The sequence below is a fragment of the Hylobates moloch genome, unplaced genomic scaffold (genome assembly GCF_009828535.3).
Source record: "Hylobates moloch isolate HMO894 unplaced genomic scaffold, HMol_V3 SCAFFOLD_14, whole genome shotgun sequence".
Lineage (NCBI taxonomy): Eukaryota > Metazoa > Chordata > Mammalia > Primates > Hylobatidae > Hylobates > Hylobates moloch.
This window is the reverse complement of record NW_026652289.1, coordinates 5,389,223-5,409,633: the sequence shown is the minus strand read 5'-3', so window position 1 is coordinate 5,409,633 and position 20,411 is coordinate 5,389,223. Positions and strand designations below refer to the sequence as shown.

Below are 20,411 nucleotides of genomic sequence, written 5' to 3'. Positions count from 1 at the left end.
AATGGATATTTGGGTGATACCAAGTTATACTACATAACAAAAATATAAATATTTATAGGTTATACCCTTCATTTTCTGGTTACTATAGAACCCAAATAGCTTTATACTAACAGGAACCAAAATTGAGCCCAATGATTTGTAAAATAATAGATGGTGATTGCTACAGTGAAACCTCACCCAAATTCACTGTCAATACTACATTTTTGTATACTTTAATTTCAAGAGAAATACACAAACCAGAAGAAATTAAACTTGTCAGTTATTAGTCGATTGAAGCTGATTACCCCTTCAGGATGTGCCCTCTGATCCACACATACTGCAATGCAGTCAGGTTTCAGCATCTCTTGGGTTATGCTGTGATAAAATTATAGAATAATTCTCATCAGGTGTTATAAAATCCCTGTCAATGACTCCATTCTGGCACATAGTTTGCAGAGAGGCAAATTTCATAGAGTCTCAAAAGAAAAAAAAAAGTAGGCAGTATTGGCAGTAATTAAACACACAAGGCTATAAAATCTATCCACAGCTTTAGTTTAACAGTGAACTCACATTGTGAGACACCGCCATGGGGATAATCTAGACCCAACCTTATCAGCAGTCATGCTTGGATCATCTCCATTGGGCTCCCTCTCTCCCCCAGCCTCCCACCTAGGTCAGCACCCAGCCACCATCACTGTCCTAGTGGCAGATCATCTCACTCCGGCACCGTGGAATTAGCCTTTGCTTGGCCACCCTTCCACAAATTCTCTCTGCTCTCCAATGTCTCTTATGTGCTGCAACCAAAATACTGCATTGATTGCTCAAATAGAGATGATCATTTTAACACATGAACCTTCAATTCAATTCCATCAAATTTGAATTCAAATCTTTCCACAATCTGCTCCCTATTCCATTTTTATTACTGATTTTTTTTCTTTTTTTTTTTTTTGAGACAGAAGCTGGCCTCGCTTCTGTCACCCAGGCTGGAGTGCAGTGGCACAAACATGGTTCTCTGCAACCTCAACCTTCCAGGCTCAAGCAATTCTCCCACCTCAGCCTCTTCAGTAGCTGGGACCACAAGGGCATGCCACCATCCCCAACTTACTTTATAAAAAATATTTTTGTAGAGATTGGGTCTCACCACGGTTTCCAGGCTGGTTTCAAACTCCTAGGCTCAAGCAATCTTCCTGCCTTGGCCCCGTCAAAGTGCTGGGATTACAGGCACCATCTTGCCTGGCCCCTATCCCATTTTTAGATGTGTCTTCCACCGTGACTTTGCACAGAAGCTTAATAGAATTCAGTGTCTCTCCCTCCACACCCAGGGACTTCCCTCATTTTCCGCTTTTCTCCTGCCAATCTTATCACTGCCCACCTTTCCCAGTCAAAAGCATATACAACCTTAAAAGTAAAGTTTTTAAATCCCCCTCTCTTTGAAGCCCTTTTTAAATAGGCTAATCAGAAGTTGTTTTCTGCTTCCATAAACACTGCAGAGCTTTCTCTGTATGTCGGACATGGTGGTCACTATTGCGTACACCCTTTTTGAAGCTGTGAGCATGTCCTATTGTCCTGGAGACTTTGCCATGACCCAGAAAAGAGGAAGTTGTTTTGTTTCTTGCACAGCCATTAATATAGTGTTTTTTTCTCATTTATTTATTCAACAAATATGGAGGGAGCAACTTACGTGTCAGTCCTTGTTCTAAGAACTGAAGATACTACAATGGGCAAAACAAAATCCCTGCTTTCTTGGATGTTACACTTTAGTGCATATAGGTGTTCAGTAGACATTTTTTCTTTCTTTCTTTCTTTCTTTCTTTCTTTCTTTCTTTCTTTCTTTCTTTCTTTCTTTCTGTCTTTCTTTCTTTCTTTCTTTTCTTTCTTTCTTTCCTTCCTTCCTTCTTTTTTTCTTCCTTTCTTTCTGAGATGGAGTCTCGCTCTGTTGCCCAGGCTGGAGTGCAATGGCACAATCTCAGCTCACTGCAACCTCTGCCTCCCGGGTTCAAGTGATTCTCCCGCCTCAGCTTCCTGAGTAGCTGGAATTACAGGCACCTACCACCATTCCCGGCTAATTTTTGTATTTTTAGTAGAAACGGGGTTTCACCATGCTGGCCAGGCTGGTCTTGAACTCCCCACCTTAGGCAATCTGCCCACCTCAGCCTCCCAAAATGCTGGGATTACAGGCATGAGCCACCATGTCTGGCCTCAGTAAACATTTTCAAAAAATTTTGAACCAAATATCTTTGTATTCCTCAAAGTATATACAACATATCAGAAATTACATGGGTAGTCAACAAAGATTTTTTTTTAAGTGAGGGGTTTTATTGTTATATCCTTATATGGGTGCGTGAGAGTTGAGAATTCTAGGGCATAATGCTTGTTGATCTTTTAATTAAAATGCAAGTGCAGATCGTCCAAATGCAGAAACTATTGTCACACAGAGATATACTGTCATTCTATCAGAAATATAAATAAATAAAGTAGAATTGAAGAGACAGCAATGACATCAAGTCCCTAAGAGCTATACATTGCTTTAAACAACATTCATTGGTTTAATTACTTAATCAGTAACTACTTACTGGGTACCTGCAGCCTGTTGGTCACTCTTCTAGGTGAGCACAGTAGACAAATATGGGCTTCCCCAGTTGGGAGAGACAGATGATAAACTTCTAAGTATATGATTTTAAGTACTCTGACTTCTACAAAGAAACCTGAAGCATGGCAAGGAGAAACTGAGCAATCAAGGAGGCCGCTTTGTTTTAGATCAGGTGGTCGGGGAGGCCTCTCTTAGGTGGTGATATTTGGACAGAGAACTGAAGGAAGTGAAGAAGTGGGGCAGGAAAAGGCCCAAGGTAGAGCATTCCAGGCAGAACACGCAGCCAGTGCAAGGCTGCTGAGGAGAGGACCAGCTCAGCAAGCTGTAGAAACATCCAGATAGCCAGCATGGCTCTGTGGAGGGGGTGTGGTGGGCTAGCCTAAGCCAGGCCATGGAAGGGGTTTTAGGTGAAGGCAATGCTATATTTATTTTAGGGAAGAAGGGAGAGGCTTTGGAAAGAGGAGTGATGTAATCTGCTTCATATTTTGAGGAGATCCCTCGGCTAATGGGTGGAAATTCAGCTGTGAGTTGGCAGATTATCATAATAGTCCAGGCAAAAAGGAGAACACAGCTTGAAGGAAAGTAAAGGTAAAAGAAATGGTCAGATTCTTAAAGTAGCATCACTAGGACATGCTGGTGGTTTGAATATAAGATGTGAAGGACAGAGTGGAATCAAGGATGACTCTGATTTCTGTTCTGTGCAGTGATGGATGAGTGATGCTCAATTTGAATGACCAAAATGTGAGATAGAAGTGGGTACAGGGAGAAAAATCCAGAAGTTCTCCTTCAGAGAGTTTAACTGTTGAGATACCTGTGAGTTTTGTAAAGGGATGTTGAGTAGGCAGTTGGATTTCAGGACCTGGATTTGAGCTCAGAGAAGAAATCACAGATAGAGATATGAATATGGAAGTCATCAGCATATAGAGGGCATTTAATGCCTCGACCTAAATTAAATTATATAGAGAGGAAGTAGAGAGAGGAAGGGAAGGGAAAGGAAGCAGAGAGGAAAAGGAGAGGAGAAGAGAGGGGTAAGAATTAATCCCTGGAGTGGGTTGCAACATTTGAGTGTGATTAGAGGGAAGAAGCTCACCAAAGACACTGAGAAGGAGAAGCCAGTGAGGCAGAGGGAAACCCAGAGAGTGTGGTGTGCACAGTCCAGGTGAAGGTGTTTCAGGAAGGGGAGTGTGATCTGTTGTGTCACAGCTGCTGAGAGAGCGAACATGAGGAAATCTAGAAACGTGGGCCATGTGTGGTGGCTCATGCCTGCAATCTTAGCACTTTTGGAGGCCAAGGCAGGAGGATTGCTTGAGTCAAGGAGTTTCAGAACAGCCTGGACAACATAGAGACCCCCATCTCTGCAAAAAATTTAAAAATTAGCTGGGCGTGGTGGTGCAGCATCTGTAGTCCAGCTATTTGGGAGGCTGAGGTGGGAGGATCACTTGAGCCCAGGAGTTTGAGGCCAAAGTGAGCTGTGATTGCACCAATGCATGCCAGCCTGGGCCACAGAGTCAGACCATGTCAAAAAGAAGAAAGAAAGAGAGAGAGAGAGAGAGAGAAACAAAGAAACAAAGAAAGAAAGAGAGGGAGGGAGAGAGAGAGATGAAAGAAAGAAAGAAAGAAAGAAAGAAAGAAAGAAAGAAAGAAAGAAAGAAAGAAAGAAAAAAAGAAAAAAAGAAAGAAAGAAAGGAAGGAAGGAAGGAAGGAAGGAAGGAAGGAAGGAAGGAAGGAAGGAAGGGAGGGAAAGAAAGAAAGAAAGAAAGAAAGAAAGAAAGAAAGAAAGAAAGAAAGAAAGAAAGAAAGAAAGAGAGAGACAGACTAGGAATGTGGAAGTCATCAGCCTCATTGACAAAAGCAGATTCAATGGAGCGGTGAAGAAGACACTGACCAGTGTGTGACAACAGAGACTGAAAGATGAGGGTGTCAGGTGAGTTGAAACAGCTCTACTCGAAGTGTGTGCAGATCAGCTGCTTTTTTCTCGTCTGCCATGAGACAAGCACAGAAACTGAGATGTTGCTGCAACATTCAAGGGTGTGATCAGTGGGCTCCATTCTCAGGAAGGGCGGTATAGACAACTTTGCGTATTGTTGAACTCATGTGGTAAGAAGCATGCGCAACAAGCTGTGTTTGCGGCAAGTACTGTAAGGACCTCACATCAATCTGCAACAGACTGGAAAATGAAAAACCGATCCTTCAGCACAGTTAGTTTGAGAAGCACTAGTATACTCAACTCTGTCCAGTAGTTTTACTATTAAAAAGTATGAGAGGAATTGGATGGGAGAAGGACGTGGTGACAAGATGGGAGGTGGTGGTTGTTAGTATGTTTTACAGTGGTAGGGATAACAGACAGAAAACAGAGTGTTGATATGCTGAGCTGGAAGAGGGGGAAGTTGAGGGTGAGATAAATGCAAGGGCAGGACTGATGCAGTGGCTCACACCTGTATTTGCAGCACTTTGGGAGGCTGAGGCGGGAGGACCGTTTGAGCCCAGGAGTTCAAGACCAGCCCAGGCAACATAGTGAGACCCTGTTTCTATAAAAATAAATAAATAAAAATAAATACAAGGGCAAAGTCTTTAAGCAGATAGGAGATGTGGAATTCTGGACATAAATGGAGGTTTCAGCTTTCAACAGGAGCAAGGCCAGGGCATCTATGGTCACAGGAGGGAAGGTCGTGTGTATGGGTCTGGTATGGGACCTGAGATTAAGGTTCCATATTGTGTTGCCGTGAACTGGATAAATTCAGAAGAGCCTCAACGGGCTTACCTGGTAGCTCTCCCCCACCAATGTGCCATCATGGGTAAAGTCCCCTAGCCAAATGGCACTACGCTCATAGGGACCAGGCACAGTGCCTGCTTTTCCATGAGTAGTGGGCTTCAGTTTCCCGTCAGCCTGTGGAATCAGCCAAATAAGCCGATCACATCCTCCCTCAGGAACCAGGGGACACCCTACCCTCTTTTTTTTTTTTTTTTTGAGACAGAGTCTCACTCTGTCACCCAGGCTGGGGTGCAGTGGCACAATCTCAGCTCACTGCAACCTCTGCCTTCTGAGTTCAAGCGATTCTCCAGTTTCAGCCTCCCAAGTAGCTGGGACTACAGGCACATGCCACCACACCTAGCTAATTTTTGTAGCTTTTTAGTATAGATGGGGTTTCACCATGTTGGCCAGGCTGGTCTCGAACTCCTGACCTCAGGTGATCCACCCGCCTCGGCCTCCTGAAGTGCTGGGATTACAGGTGTGCACACCTGGCCACCATCCCTTCTTGTTACTACAAGGCCTGCTTCCCGCAGCCCAAGCTAGTTCACTCTGTGTGGCCTCCCCTGTCCTCCTCCCCTGGGCTGTGGGAATACTTGAATGCAACACTGCTGTCAATTTTATCTGCCCAGGGTCATGTGTTCAACCACCCCTATAACTGAATCCCCCATCATCAGTGGGGTGAAAGGGAGGCAATAAAAACAGGAGTGGACACTGATCACATGAAAAATTGAGTGTGTGGGTGTGTATTGGAGATCAGGGAATAGTCCAAGTATTCACTTGATTCTTCTGGTTTCTCAGTAAATCATATGAGGTTATCGACTCAGAGTCTGGGAAAGGAAGGGGAGTTTGAGGTTTGGGGAGGTGAGAAAGGTGTGAAGCAGTCTTCCCACAGACACAGAAACCAACTAGGGCAGTGAGGTGAGATTGAGGGCAGAGCTAAGAGCCCACTCGAGGTTTGTGGTCATGCATAATGAGACCAATCAGAATACAGTGTGTGCAGTGAGAGCTCCTTGGTGAAGTGCAGATGCTCTGATGCAGTGGCAGATAGGCTGGGGCAGTATAATCAGCTATATCACAAAGTCTATAGTCTCTGAGACATGGGTGAGTAGGTGTGAGCACCTGGTGAAACAGGTGACAGGAAAAGCAAGTTGGTGTTGGAGTCAGCTGTCAAGAGATAGATCCATGATGGTATCGAGATCACTACAGACAGATGGTGGTCACCTAGTGTTGTCTGCTGAAATTTGGAGGGTTTAATTTTTAATCCAAATACCATAGAAATGGATATGAAAAGATGGGTGACACATGCTGCATGTTGGGAAGTGGAGGTGACCAAGTGCTTAGTTGCATGGGAGAGGCCACAAGTACTTGGCAATGTTTTCGTGACTGAGCCTGTCATCTCAGGAATGAGCTGAGATTCCAGAAATGCTGGGATGAAAACAAACCAACCCTGAGACTCCCAAATTGTGCCCATATTGCCACATTTTTTCCCGCATCTTCCTCCAGAAAAACTCAAGCAAGCCACGTTTGCTATCTGGCTCATCTTAACTCTCCACATCACTTACACTTCCAGTTTTCCAGATAAGCATGGCCATTTGTGTTAGGTCATTCTTGCATTGCTATAAAGAAATACCAGAGACTGGGTAATTTATAAAGAAAAGTGGCTTCATTGGCTCACAGTTCTACAGGCTTTACAGGAAGCCTGGTGCTGGCATCTACTCAGCTTCTAGGGAAGCCTCAGGAAGCTTACACTCATGGGGGAAGGTGAAAAGGGAGTAGGCAGGTCACAGGGTGAAAGCAGGAACAAGAGAGACAGGGAGTAGGTGGGGGAGGTGCCACACACTTTTAGATGACCGGTTCTTGAGAGAACTCCCTATCATGAAGACAGCGCCAAGCCATGAAGATCCCTCCTAAGGGATGGCACCAAGCCATGATCCAAACACCTCCTACCAGGCCCCACCTCCAGCACTGGGAATTACAACTGGACATGAGATTTGGGCAGGGAAAAATATCCAAACTATATCACCACTCTAAATAGTATGTGCACTCAGAAACCAGCTGACCTATCTGGGGCTCATTCATCCAGGAAAACAGCCTGGAAGTCAAGTGCAGGAGTTCTGGAATTAGACCACCCAGGTTCAAACCCTGCTTCCACCCCGGCTGGATGTATGCTTTCTTTTTTTTTTTTAATTTTATTATTATTATACTTTAAGTTTTAGGGTACATGTGCACAATGTGCAGGTTTGTTACATATGTATACATGTTCCATGTTGCTGTGCTGCACCCATTAACTCATCATTTAGCATTAGGTATATCTCCTAATGCTATCCCTCCCCGCTCCCCCCAGCCCACAACTGTCCCCGGAGTGTGATGTTCCCCTTCCTCTGTCCATGTGTTCTCCTTGTTCAATTCCCACCTATGAGAGAGAACATGAGGTGTTTGGTTTTTTGTCCTTGCAATAGTTTGCTGAGAATGATGGTTTCCAGCTTCATCCATGTCCCTACAAAGGACATGAACTCATCATTTTTTATGGCTGCATAGTATTCCATGGTGTATATGTGCCACATTTTCTTAATCCAGTCTATTATTGTTGGACATTTGGCTTGGTTCCAAGTCTTTGCTATTGTGAATAGTGCTGCAATAAACATACATGTGCATGTGTCTTTATAGCAGCATGATTTATAATCTTTTGGGTATATACCTAGTAATGGGATGGCTGGGTCAAATGGTATTTCTAGTTCTAGATCCCTGAGGAATCGCCACACTGACTTCCACGATGGTTGAACTAGTTTACAGTCCCACCAATAGTGTAAAAGTGCTCCCATTTCTCCACATCCTCTCCAGCACCTGTTGTTTCCTGACTTTTGAATGATGGCCATTCTAACTGGTGTGAGATGGTATCTCATTGTGGTTTTGATTTGCATTTAGGAAAGGCATTCACCTTTGTAAGCCTTGAATTTCTGCAAGTGTAAAGTGGAAATAATACCAACAAGCCCCTCAAAGACTTGTCTGTCAATTAAATGGGATGGTAAAATGAAGCACTTAGCACAGTTCTTGGCACACAATAAGAGCTCAGTAAATATTAGCAATTATTATAAATACGTTCATTCACTGCTCCATAAACAGGTGATTCTGTCAGTATTATCATAGTATGAAATTCAGGCTGCTTAGGCCACAGACAAGAAGCCAAATATCTTTAAATTTCTCTGCAGTCAGACTCTCCATGGGATCCCTGGCCAAGGTTTGTGAGGTGGCTGATTGGACAGGATGAAGGCAATTGTTACGACAGGGGACCAACCAGTGGACCCAGATGGTGACTTCATTAGAACAGTGTTCCAACCAGCGCCACACAGTGTATATCCTGCAGAGGGGCCAACCAGGCAATAAACCGACTTCCACCACCTTGCAGCCAGCAGCCGAGGGAAGCTCTGAGCTCTGAGAGGACTGGTCTATTTTCATCACATTTGGACAAAGGACACACTCCAGAGAAGGCAAATTTCCTTTCTCAGAGACACATATCACATATGAGTAGCTGGCTTGAACCTTAACTCAGTGTGAGAGAGTAATAAGAATATCACCATAGCATGGCACAGGTACGCACACACACACACACACACACAGGCACACACAGGCATATCTTATTCTTATTTATTACAAGAGCTTTCAGTCAAGCTGAAATGTCTAGGCAGTATTTTTTAAACTCTTTAAGATGCATGTCCCATAGACACTTCTGGTAAAATGATTCAGCTTCAATAAGATTCAGACTCTTACTAACAAAACTAATTTGGGTGTTTTTTCAGAAAAGCTCAAACTGATACAAAACTCACAATTTCAGCCTCCAATTAGCAATTTCAAAAATATTTTGATTCTGATATTTTGTCATTGAGAAAATTGGTAGTCAGTTCAGGACAAATGAAATATAGTGTACTTAAAAACAGATGCATGATTTAAACTTGAGAGTTGGGGAAAGATTCTATCCTGTAATACGAATGTAATATAACTGTCATCTGGTCTCCAATTTTACTCTTCCCAACAGAATGCAATCTCATGAAATAGTTGCACCTCTGAAGTGGGTAAAAGTTAATTAACCTGTCTCTTACTTACCTAACTTAAGTAAGTGAAATGGCTGACATGGAAAAGTAAATGAATTTTCCATTTATACACCGATTTTTTTAAAACCGATCTTTCACTTTCCCAAAACAACTCTTTAAAGAAAATTTAACATAATCATCTTCAGCTTGAAAACTTCAAATGAATGAATGGGGCTTTATTTGGGAGAAGATTTGAAGACTGTGACACCAGACAACCTGGGCTCAAAGTGCTATTCTCAAATCACAGTTGCCACCTGACCGGGGCCTGAGAGTCAACGTTTCCAAACCCTGGTTTTGCAATCTGCAAAACTGAAATTAAAAATACCCATTTGACTGAGAATGAACAGAGCCATAGTCCTCATTCTGTCATTCAACAATTGCGTGACCACGAGCACATTGTCTAACCATGCCTCCTTTATGATGGTGATAATAACAATACTCACATCTAGTCATAAATCATAAATTCAAGCTATTGTTTTTATGATCATTACTATTGTAGCTAATAAACATAACGAGTGCAAATCATGTGGTCACTCAAGTGTCCACACACTTTAGATATCCAATACATATGAGCTTCCTTCTACCCTCATTCTTTTTTAGGGAAATAATTACAAGGAGGATTTCTTTCTTCAGACCAAACCAAGAGATTTTAATTTCTATGAAGGAGATTACACAATATTCGAAGGGGTATGTGACAATCTATGCAGATATTGACCGTGTCTATGAGTAATTCTTGTGGCCCAGCGGTTCTTAGGATGCAGGAAGCTGGAATGGTGACATATGCTATCATCGTGTGGCCTTCTCTTGAACGCAAGAGGCCATCGGTTCCAGCCAGATCAAAACACAGGCAAATTTTGATTTAAAAAACTACACATATTCTACATGCTCCTATTTCTTGTATCCAGACTACCCCATTATGCTAATATAAAGAGAGAAAAAGTGATAGGGTTCAAGGAAAAATTCAATCACTGCTAAGCTCATCAAACTACACAATGAGCCATGGTAATCTGCAGCCTTAGAGGAGAAGCCCATCAGTGACCACGCCACCATCGATATTTTCTACTCACATTCTTTCCTATGCAGTCCTAATTTTCTTACATTAGGAAGCATTTCATCAACATTTTAAGTTAACGAGCCACAAAACATCACGCAGTCTAAAGTACACGGCATGCGAGAGCAAACCTAAACCGTGTTATCAGAAAACAAAACCAAATGATGGCATGCCTTTTTAAGGAAATATAAACCTAAAATAAACGGAGAACACCCCTCCCGGGGCCACCACATACACAAGAGGCAGAGACTCAGGCGACACTCAGAAGAGAAAGGAACGTAAACAGCGAAAAGTCTCCCAGAGAAAAAGACTTCGCGGACTTTGGAGCCACTACAGCTGTCTCTGCACACACACGCTCTCTCCTCTTCAAGCGTTTCTCCACATCTAGTATCTTCAAATCATTAGTGCTTTCTAGCTAGGGTTTCAATATTTCCCAGAGGCCTCTCCAGTCCAGCCTTTGCCTGAGAGAACAGGTTACAAAAATATCCCCTCTCCCTTTTACCAGGCAACAAAGAGAATTTGCAGTGCTTTGAAAACAGAAATCCACATCCACGGGAAAAACAGGCCTCCGCCAGCCGCAGAAAAGGTTTGCTTCGGGCACAGGGCAACCAGGCGAGAGAAAATGCATTCAGAGCGGTTAGCACACAGGATTAATCACATTATAATTTAATCATCTGATCAAACACTAATTAGCATAATTGCTTGAGGGAGAAATGGCTGGAGGAACCCAGGAACACCCTGAGCATCCATGTTCTTAATGACAAGAGGGAACACAGATTTGGCTTCCCTTTCTTCATAAAAAAAGGAAGAAAATAGCAAATAAAGTTAATCAATGACAAGCATCACCAGCTATGGTTTTAGCAGCCAAAGGAATTGCAACTGAGATTCATGACATTTTCCTTCCTCCTCTCTCTCTCCAGGACCACTCTAAAATCCGTGGAAAAAACGCAGTACTGATGTTACAGTAACTAGACTCTGAGCTATTTAAGTCTGTGTTCTCAACCTTGGCACAATTAATGTGTTGAACTGGTTCATTCTTTGTCATGGGGAGCTGTCTTGTGCATTGCAGGGTGTTGAGCATCTTATAGTGAGTGTCCCCTCCAGATGCCAGTAGCAACCCCCAACCGGATGTGTGACAACCAAAAATGTCTCCAGACATTGCTCACTGTCCTCTGTGGGTGCAAAATTGCCCTCCGTTAAGAACCACTGGAGAACACAATTTGTTCGGTGCATACTTCTTTTAAAAGTAACCAAGGCATAAAAATAGAGGGAGAGGTCTTTTTATTTCCATCTGCCAAAAAATAATGAGCCTAAAATAATACTTGCCCAGTTTGGGAGACCGAGGCGGGCGGATCACGGGGTCAGGAGATCAAGACCATCCTGGCTAACACGGTGAAATCCCGCCTTTACTAAAAATACAAAAAATTAGCCGGGCATGGTGGCGAGCGCATATAGTCCCAGCTACTCGGGAGGCTGAGGCAGGAGAATGGCGTGAACCCGTGAGGCGGAGCTTGCAGTGAGCCGAGATTGCGCCACTGAACTCCAGCCTGGGCGACAGAGTGAGACTCCGTCTCCAAAATAATAATAATAATAATAATAATAATAATATAATAGTTGCCCAGTTCCATGGATTTACCTTATTTCTCATGGCTCTATTTAGAGCTTTACAATAACCCATAATGCATATGTCTGTGCACTTCAGAAAAAAATAATTAAATAACAGCCTCCTCCATCAAAGACCTTTAGGGAGACACTTCCAGGAGCACCTTTGAATAGGGACACTCACAGGCTCAGAGAACTCTAACCCTTGCTTCTAGACTTCAGTGTGCCTTGAGCAGGCAAGAGGTCACAGCGATGTCTTCCACCTACCCAGGAGAGAGCAAACCACCAGTGACTTTGAAAATGAATAAATCCAGAGAAGGCCTCCAGACCCCCAGGGAAATACAGCTTTCTCCCTCCACTCTCACTGAGCACGTGTAAGCTCTAATATTTGCTTCCAGTTTCTAAAGAGGGAGAAAGGTGAACAAGATGGAGAGAGGCGAAATGCCAACTGCTCCTCCATTTCTTGCGAACGTATCTCCACTACAATCGATTCATTGCACAACCTTAACCTGCCTTAGCCACCAGTTAAGCTGGACCTAATAATATTCACTCTTATCAAGAGATGCTAGAAACCCCAGGGAAAAATACTCAACACTTATTACTGTATGAAAGAAATATTTTTTATGGGTTAAGGTGATTTGTTCTAATAATAATACTGAGTCACACTATCCCTTGTTTTTATTTTTTTTTATAAAGAAAGTGTTTCACCATTTACAATTACTCATGAGTCTAACACAGGTTATTAAATCTGATGATGGAAATATTTATGCCCTTTCCGTGGCGGAGAGATGGGAAAAGATTGACCTACTCTACTACAAAATTTAAAAGAGAACAGTCTGTGCTATACCATGTAGGTTGTGAAAACTCCAAATCAGAGAGGAATTGTGAGCTATTTTCAACCGAAATCTTCTTCTGCAATTCCCCTGTCAGAGCTTGTGACTTCTTAATATAATGCCCCCACCCCCTTTTAAAGGAACATGAGTATAGGAAACTATTATTGTAAAGAAACAGTCTACCCTAATTCCTGTAGTGATGAGTAAGCAGAATTCACATTTATTCAGCATACAATGGCTTTTATACCATTTCCTTCTAAAGCTAAATTTGAAAACGGCCACTCTAAAAGGTAATTTCTATAGTGAATCACAATAAAATCGCCAAAGGATTATAACATCAAACTTGTTTAAGATGCCTAGGAGGGAAAGTTATTTTTAATATTATCTAAAATAAGATCTCAGGACACAAAAAGGTATTTTTAAGGTTCTGAATTTAGGCCTCTCTCCAGCACACATTTGAGTCTATTTTAGCGCAAAAATCAAGGACACGATGTTTTGAAAAAATTAATCTGCCACCAATAACTGCCCTCTATTTTGTCATATATGTAACAAGGTTTAAAATGCACGTATGCTGTTACATGCCAGTTTCTCTCTTTTTTTCTGACAACTTAGGGTAATGACATATGCTTTGTATGATAAATACAGTCAACTTGTGGTTATTTACCTAAAAGAAAGCCAACAAAATCCAACAGAGCAGATGACCCAAAGCCCTTTAGATCTGGCTCTGGAATGAGCTTGTGCCCTGGACAAAGGCATGTGCAGCATCCCAAGGCAGCATCAAAGCAAAACCTCTAGCTGCAAACGGATCCACTCTCCTGCCCTGTCTCACCCCGTCCTAGCTCATCTCTTAAGCTTGTTCACTAGAGTCACCCAAATGGTTCCCCACTATGGATCTCATGCTTGGAGCCTCATGGTTACATGTAGGTTTCAAAGGGCTTCTCTGCTGGGACTCCAGCTGCTATCGAAGAAGGGACCAACGTGAGAAATACAATGGAATCAAGACCATAAGCAAAGCACAAGAATTTATAAACCTGAATATCAAATACACTAAAACAGGAAGAAAAATGGCACAAAGAGATAGATATGAATACACATAGATGATTCATAAGCTGCTAGCATCCACATTGGGAGTGCCTCTGGCAGGATCACATATGCCTCTACTCAGAATCTTTCTTGTTAGTAAACCCCAGCACCAATTATCCCGAAAGACGCCCAAATTCTTATGGTGGTCATTGAAGCCCTAACCCTGTATACAGACATTCCCAATAAATTACTACCCAATACAGAGTTCTCCAACAGTTCATCGAGACGTACTTGGAACTTTACTGGATCAACTTCCTAGCGACTGTTTGGGTAGCTTCCTTGCAAATGTGTGTTTTGCAAAGGTGAATTATGGTTCATGTGGATCAGAACAGGCAAAGGCATGTTTTAATAATGCAAATTCACAGGCCGTGCATACACCAAGGCTACAGAATCAGACTCCCTGGTATCAGAGCTGGAAGACGACATAACAAACATAGAAACTGTAACTTGGAAGACCGCAGTGGTGGTTGAAAAAGAGGACGAAGTCACATGGGATTAGAAACACCTGGGGAGCTTTCCGAACTACAGCCCATTCCCCAGAATGCTGGCATCAGAATTTCCAACAGGAGGCTAATGAGAGGAAATGCATTTCAGGAAACTTCCATATCTTCTTTCTCTGTTGTTCCTGACCCAGAACACCGGGGTGTTGAGAACCAATGTCTCGATCCTTACCTGGGAAGGCCCAGATAGAAAGATACTAACTAATGTTCAGCTTGAAGTGTCAACAGACAGTGGTCTACCTCTTATCCTGATGTAAGGGTGGAAGGGATGTGTGGCTATGGGGCTGGCACAGCCTCTTCCTCCATATTCAGTCTTCCCATCAACATTTGCCTCCATGCATCCAAGCATCTAATCCCACAGAAGCCTACAGCATATTCTATATTCTTACCCTCCCATCCTCAGCAATGGGGCGGTAGAGGTATGGGGGAGAATGTGGGGCCTCTCGTGCCAGTGATTAATAAAGGCTGATGATGTGAGATCCCCCAAGACACAGATAAACCAACCACTGATGAGAATTCCTTACCCAAAACAAATACCTAGATCACCTCGAGGTCAACATTTTTCTACCCAGATTTCTATACAAATATTCAATCAAGCCTATTCTAAAACAGTAGCCACCAAGGATTTAATAGCTATTGATTTAGACGAGTCATAACAGACACATCTGGTAATTAACCATCCTACCCACATTCTGCTATCACGTCAAGGCCCCGGATAGAGGTTGCTAACTTGGGCTGCCAACTTAAACAACTTGTGAAGGGAGGATTCTGTCCGTTAGACAGCATTCCACATTTCTTGTGGATTTCCTTTTCACTAGCCAACGAAATAGACAAATGACTAGCCTTTGCAGGAACTGACAAGAACTAGATCCGGCAGGAGTGATAAAGTAGCCATGATGCCTGTTTTGCTGGTAGAGACCATTGTTGTCATTGTTGGGTGTCTTCAGCTCATTCCTAAAGTCTCACAAGTAATATTCCAAAGCATTGTTATTTCTACCCTGCAAGCTACATATCAGTTATTAAAAATGCTCTACAGCCGAGATTAAAAAATAAACATGGCAATTAAGCAGACTGGGACTTGGATTTTCTGTATCTCTATGGAACCCAAGATCAAATCACACCACAGCGGGGCTACTGTGAAAAGAATTGAATCTTGAGTTTCTCTCATGAGAAAGCATATTTCCTTAAAGTAAGAAGTTTCCTTATTATATAGGAAATATAGCTGTCTTTTGTATTTAAAAAAATAAAATAAAATATACATAGAATTGCAGCAGTTCCAATTATCTTTCCACTTGTCTTTCTCTTATGATGCAATCATAGAAATGTTCCCATCATCCAGCAGTTCTTGCTTATGAGAAGAATCGATGCTTTACCCAATATTAGGAAGATTAGTCAATGGTAAGAGAGTCCACTGCAGTCACCCACCTGAAGTGGCATGGATGGCACTTCAGTACACAGCATGGGCTACCTCCCAACAGCTGCCCTCAGCCCCTGTGACCCATTCCCGCTGGTCCTAACACCAGCTTCTACCTGATCATTGTCGTGACTCCATGATAATGCTGAAGCCACTTTGGGACCCTAAGGTCATCAAGGTCATCACTGGGAGTGGTATCACCCTACTGTTGTTTTGCAGAAGCATCCAATAAGGAGAAAGTTGGGGTATTTAGAAAGAACTATAAACTGGCTTTTACTGTTTTATTTTCAGTGTGGAAAAAGTGTAAATTTTGTGTAAAACCAGACTTAAAACTGTTTCCTCTTTCTTAATTTTAATACTAAAAGAGTCGAGGCTTGTATGAATCAAAATCAGTAATTAAATAGTTCAAATTTCTTTCCATCACCTTATCAAAATGCCAATTTCATAGTCTGGAGAGACTAGCAACAAAATGATCCATTTTATAGATGGTTCTTTATAAGACAAAAGGCAAACACTTTCCTCAGCATCATCTTCTAGGGCAGGTCTGACTTTTGTCCAGATTTCCAACCTGTAAATCAGCAGTATTTGCATACAAATTCAATGATTCTACTATTAATAAAACCCAAAGCCCACTTGGAACCAGTAAAACCAGAATGCTATAAGTACCAAATACAGCCTTAGAAAGGAGGACTATTTCATTTCTTTTTTTATGCTAAATTGTATATACTTAAGGAACCTGGGAGACATTAGCTAAGTGATATATGCCAGACACACACACAAAATCCATGATCTCTCTTATATATGGAATCTTATAAAGACTATTTCATTTATAAGAGCATGTGGCATTCTTTTTCCCTTGTCCAATAACATTTGTGTCAATCACAAAGCCTGGGGTGATATTGTCTGCCCCACACAGACTGACAAATAAGGACTTCATATATTGCAATTTAAAACCGCAGAGTTTGAGAACAGGTTAACATGGAGGGACTTGTGATAATCACAGGATCCTAAATTTGAACTCTTCTCTCAGTAATTGCTTTACTCTAAACACGTATGCAGATTTCACCCTCCTACCATTCTGCTGTGAAACATCTTTAAGAAAGGCAAGGCTTATTACAGAATAAATATTTGTAGCAGTGCTGCAAGTTCAATGTCCTCCCTTCACCTCCAGTCTTTTGTTCAGACCTACTCAAGCTGTTTCCAGATAATATATATATATTGCCTTCTCATCCCCAGCTTCCCAAGCCTAACATAGACTTAAAGACTGAGAGCACTTCTAGAATATTCTGCAGAGAGTCCAAAGAGATTTCATAATATTTCTGCAAGGGTTGGTATGCTTTTTTTTTTTTTCTCCTACAAAATGCTGTACAGAGCTGGGATGTTAGGGGAAGCTAGCATTTAGTATGGAGGTGATCTCTTGCATTTTCAATTATTTCTTTCACTGTCTTTGCGGCTGCACTTAAAAACAGCTTTCTATAAATAGGACTGCTTGCTCACTCTTAAATCTTACTCACTGTCTTCTCAGTAAAAAAAATAACTAGGGATACAGGCAAGATTCATTAATCCCTGTCATTCTATCTCTCTGTGTAGTAGCCTCTTTCCTTCTCCGTATCTTGACATATATCTTCTCAATCAAACTCATCCCTCTCTGTTAAACCATAATATATATTTACATAATCCAGGGGGCTTAAAGACCAAAAATTAATCCAGCTGTATGAGTTTAAAAAAATCAGCGTTGATCACATAGAACAAATAGAGATCTCCAAAAATCAAAAGCTGATAAATATTGTAAACTATAAGACACTTAATTTGATTTTTATATTTGGACAAAGATCAACTTTAACACTGATTAAAAGATATCCTTTCATGTTACTTTGATGAAGATACCAACTGTCATATTTGAATCTGCAAAATAAGAAATGAAGATAATGACAAAAACCCCATAAAGCCATAGGGTGCTTAAGAAAACAGTAGTATGACTTTTTAAAGATGATTACGGCCTGAGAAACTAAGCTTTGTTTTGATGTCCTGGGTGGCTCTTTGATGAAGAAATGAATTCCCAGGAGCTGGGGGTGGCAGAGCGGGCGGGGAACCTAAATGTCGGTTTGATGTTTCTGGCTGGCTTTCAAAATGCGACAGGGCAATAAACACTGTATAGGAATTTTAAATCATGCCATTTAGCAGCATACACTTGAGAACAAGGGGTCCAGCACATGGATAAAATTATTGTCTGTGACACTTGACCCACTGCACAGCAGGAAGAGCACCTAAAGCAATTATATAGCTGTTGTGCAACAGTGATGAAGTCCCATCAGATACTCGAAACATGAATCACTTTTTGAAAAGAGAAGAAAATGCCCCAAGCCACAGGCATTTCTGGAAAATAAACATTTCTACGGTGATTGAGTCACTACGACAGGAAAAGGTGGGTAGAGCAAAAGAGTCCAGTGGTTTAGTCAGAATGCAAGATGGGGACCAGAAGAGGAAGTCCAGCAAAGCAAACTAAGATGGGAAGCCAATCAGCTAGAGGCAGAAGAGACAGGTGGACGGGAGGGAGGAGGGTGAGTTAAGGAGGGGAGAAAGGCTCTGCCTATCACTTTATCCTTTCACTCCGTAAGGAACATCATCTATTTCCACTACTCCGTACCATGTGCTCTGCTCTGTGCTAAGGACACATTCAGGCTTCACACGCATTTCAGACTGTGGAGGCTCCTGTCTATCTAGTGAGAGAGGCAGTCACTAGTCAAATCAGCATCACCTAAATGCAGGGTTAACGATTACCGTAGGCACCATCAAGGCAACGGCCAAGATTTTAAGAAAAAGGATAATATGGAGGGAACTGATTTTCGGGAGCAGATCTCTGAAACCCAACCCTTCTGAACGTCCTGGTCAGAAGCTGTCTAACCTCTGAACCAAAATCCTGTCCCTGCTTCCCTCCTGCCACCTTGACAGACCTTGCGTCACCTGCAGAAAACATCCGTGTGCTCCACCCTTTGAATTCAGAACGACATAGTGGATACTCCGTGGGGCTGCTGGAATCTTCCATTCCCACTGCCTTATCTTAACCCAGAGATTCGGCCAGGGAAATGCAACTTTGAATTTTCTTGCATTTTCACAACATTGAAGAAAAGAACATAAATATAGTTGGGGGAGGGGCGCGGAGAGATAAGATGAGCATTTTTGTGCCCAGGTCTTTGGAATATGAAGAGTTAACCCCCCAGTCCAGGGGAACAGGTGTTTTCCAGGGGGCCTGGGGGAGAGGGAAGGGGGCTCCCGGTCCCGGAGCCTTGCCTGCGGAGATTGATGGACTGCGGAGGAGCGGGCACGTCAGCATCACCCCTGTCACCATCAGCAGGAGAAGCGGCGGCTCCTGGAATGACATTGGAAGGTCAGCCAATCAGGCGCGGAGCTGCTCCCGGAGCTTGCCACCTCCGAGGCGCGCGCCACGCCGGGGTTTCCTTGCGGCTTTGGAAAGCAGGTGCAAATGCACCCTTCTGCGGGCCCGCTACCCGCTGCAACACCTGTGTTTCCTTTCTGGGCACCTTCTAGGTTTCTAGATATTGCTGTGAATACGGTCCTCCGCTGTACAGTTGAAAACAAAGGCTGCTGGACCTCGCCTGACCTGCGGTTGCCTTTGCACGGTTCCTGTTAGACGAACTCTACGACGCAGGAGTTTGGGCGCAGTGAACTTGAGCGATCGTGGGGGAGGCGTCTTCAGAAGACAGCCCCTGACCATCTGCATGGAGCAGTCCTCCCTCGGCGGCGGCTGGGTTTGCTGGCTCTGCTGAAGGCTGGCTGCGAGAGTCTTGTGAGGTTTGCCGCCCACTAGTGTCCTATGGCGGGGACACAATCGGCATGCAGGTAGCACCACCTCCCTATCTCCCAGGCTGAGGGCGCGGGCACCAAGGCCCAGCGTGCACTTCAGCGCAGCAGCCAAGAAAATGCCCAGACGCGCTTGTTTGTGTGGGCACGCCCCTGGGTGCCTGCCCTGCTCTGGCGAGGTGGGCCACGCATGGAAACCGACGAAATCGAAGTGCTCATTTCTGAAATACTATTGAATGCGCTGCCTAATGCAAAATACATTCTTTTTCACTACCTATTAATTATTTATGAGCCACACTCATAATCTTACCCGTAGAATTCAGCTAATTTTACGAAACCTGGATGCCACATTTTGTAAATACACCCACTTGATAAACCCATCCTTTTATTTTGCAAACGTAAATTTCCAATCTACAGTGTTCACAGGTCTTTCTTTATAAAATGACCTCTCTCTCTCTCTCTCTCTCTCTCTCTCAATCAAGTTTTAATACGCACTGAATTGAGTCTCTTGTCCAAATACTCCGTGCACCTTACTCCAGACACATCTAAGATAAAATACCTTGCCAGCTATCTGGAGGTCCAGGAACTGGGGATTAGAATTGGCAAATATTTTAGTCAAAATTAGTTCCCCTACCAGAATGGTGTATTGCGCCGGTTCTGCCCCCGTGACTCACTGATCCCCCGAGGCAGCAAATCA

The 20,411-nt window shown here is 42.9% G+C and overlaps 1 protein-coding gene across 1 annotated transcript in view; it reads right to left on the bottom strand.

The window, feature by feature from the left end:
* DSCAM (DS cell adhesion molecule) overlaps positions 1–19,216 on the bottom strand; it is a gene marked incomplete at its 5' end in the record, with an annotated part of 789,264 nt that extends 770,048 nt beyond the window's left edge. Inside the window, one exon of the mRNA XM_058427845.1 lies at positions 18,847–19,216. Within this exon, the coding sequence (XP_058283828.1) occupies positions 18,847–19,216 (370 nt within the window). The remainder of the gene's footprint in view (positions 1–18,846) is intronic.
* Positions 19,217–20,411: the final 1,195 nt, after the last annotated feature.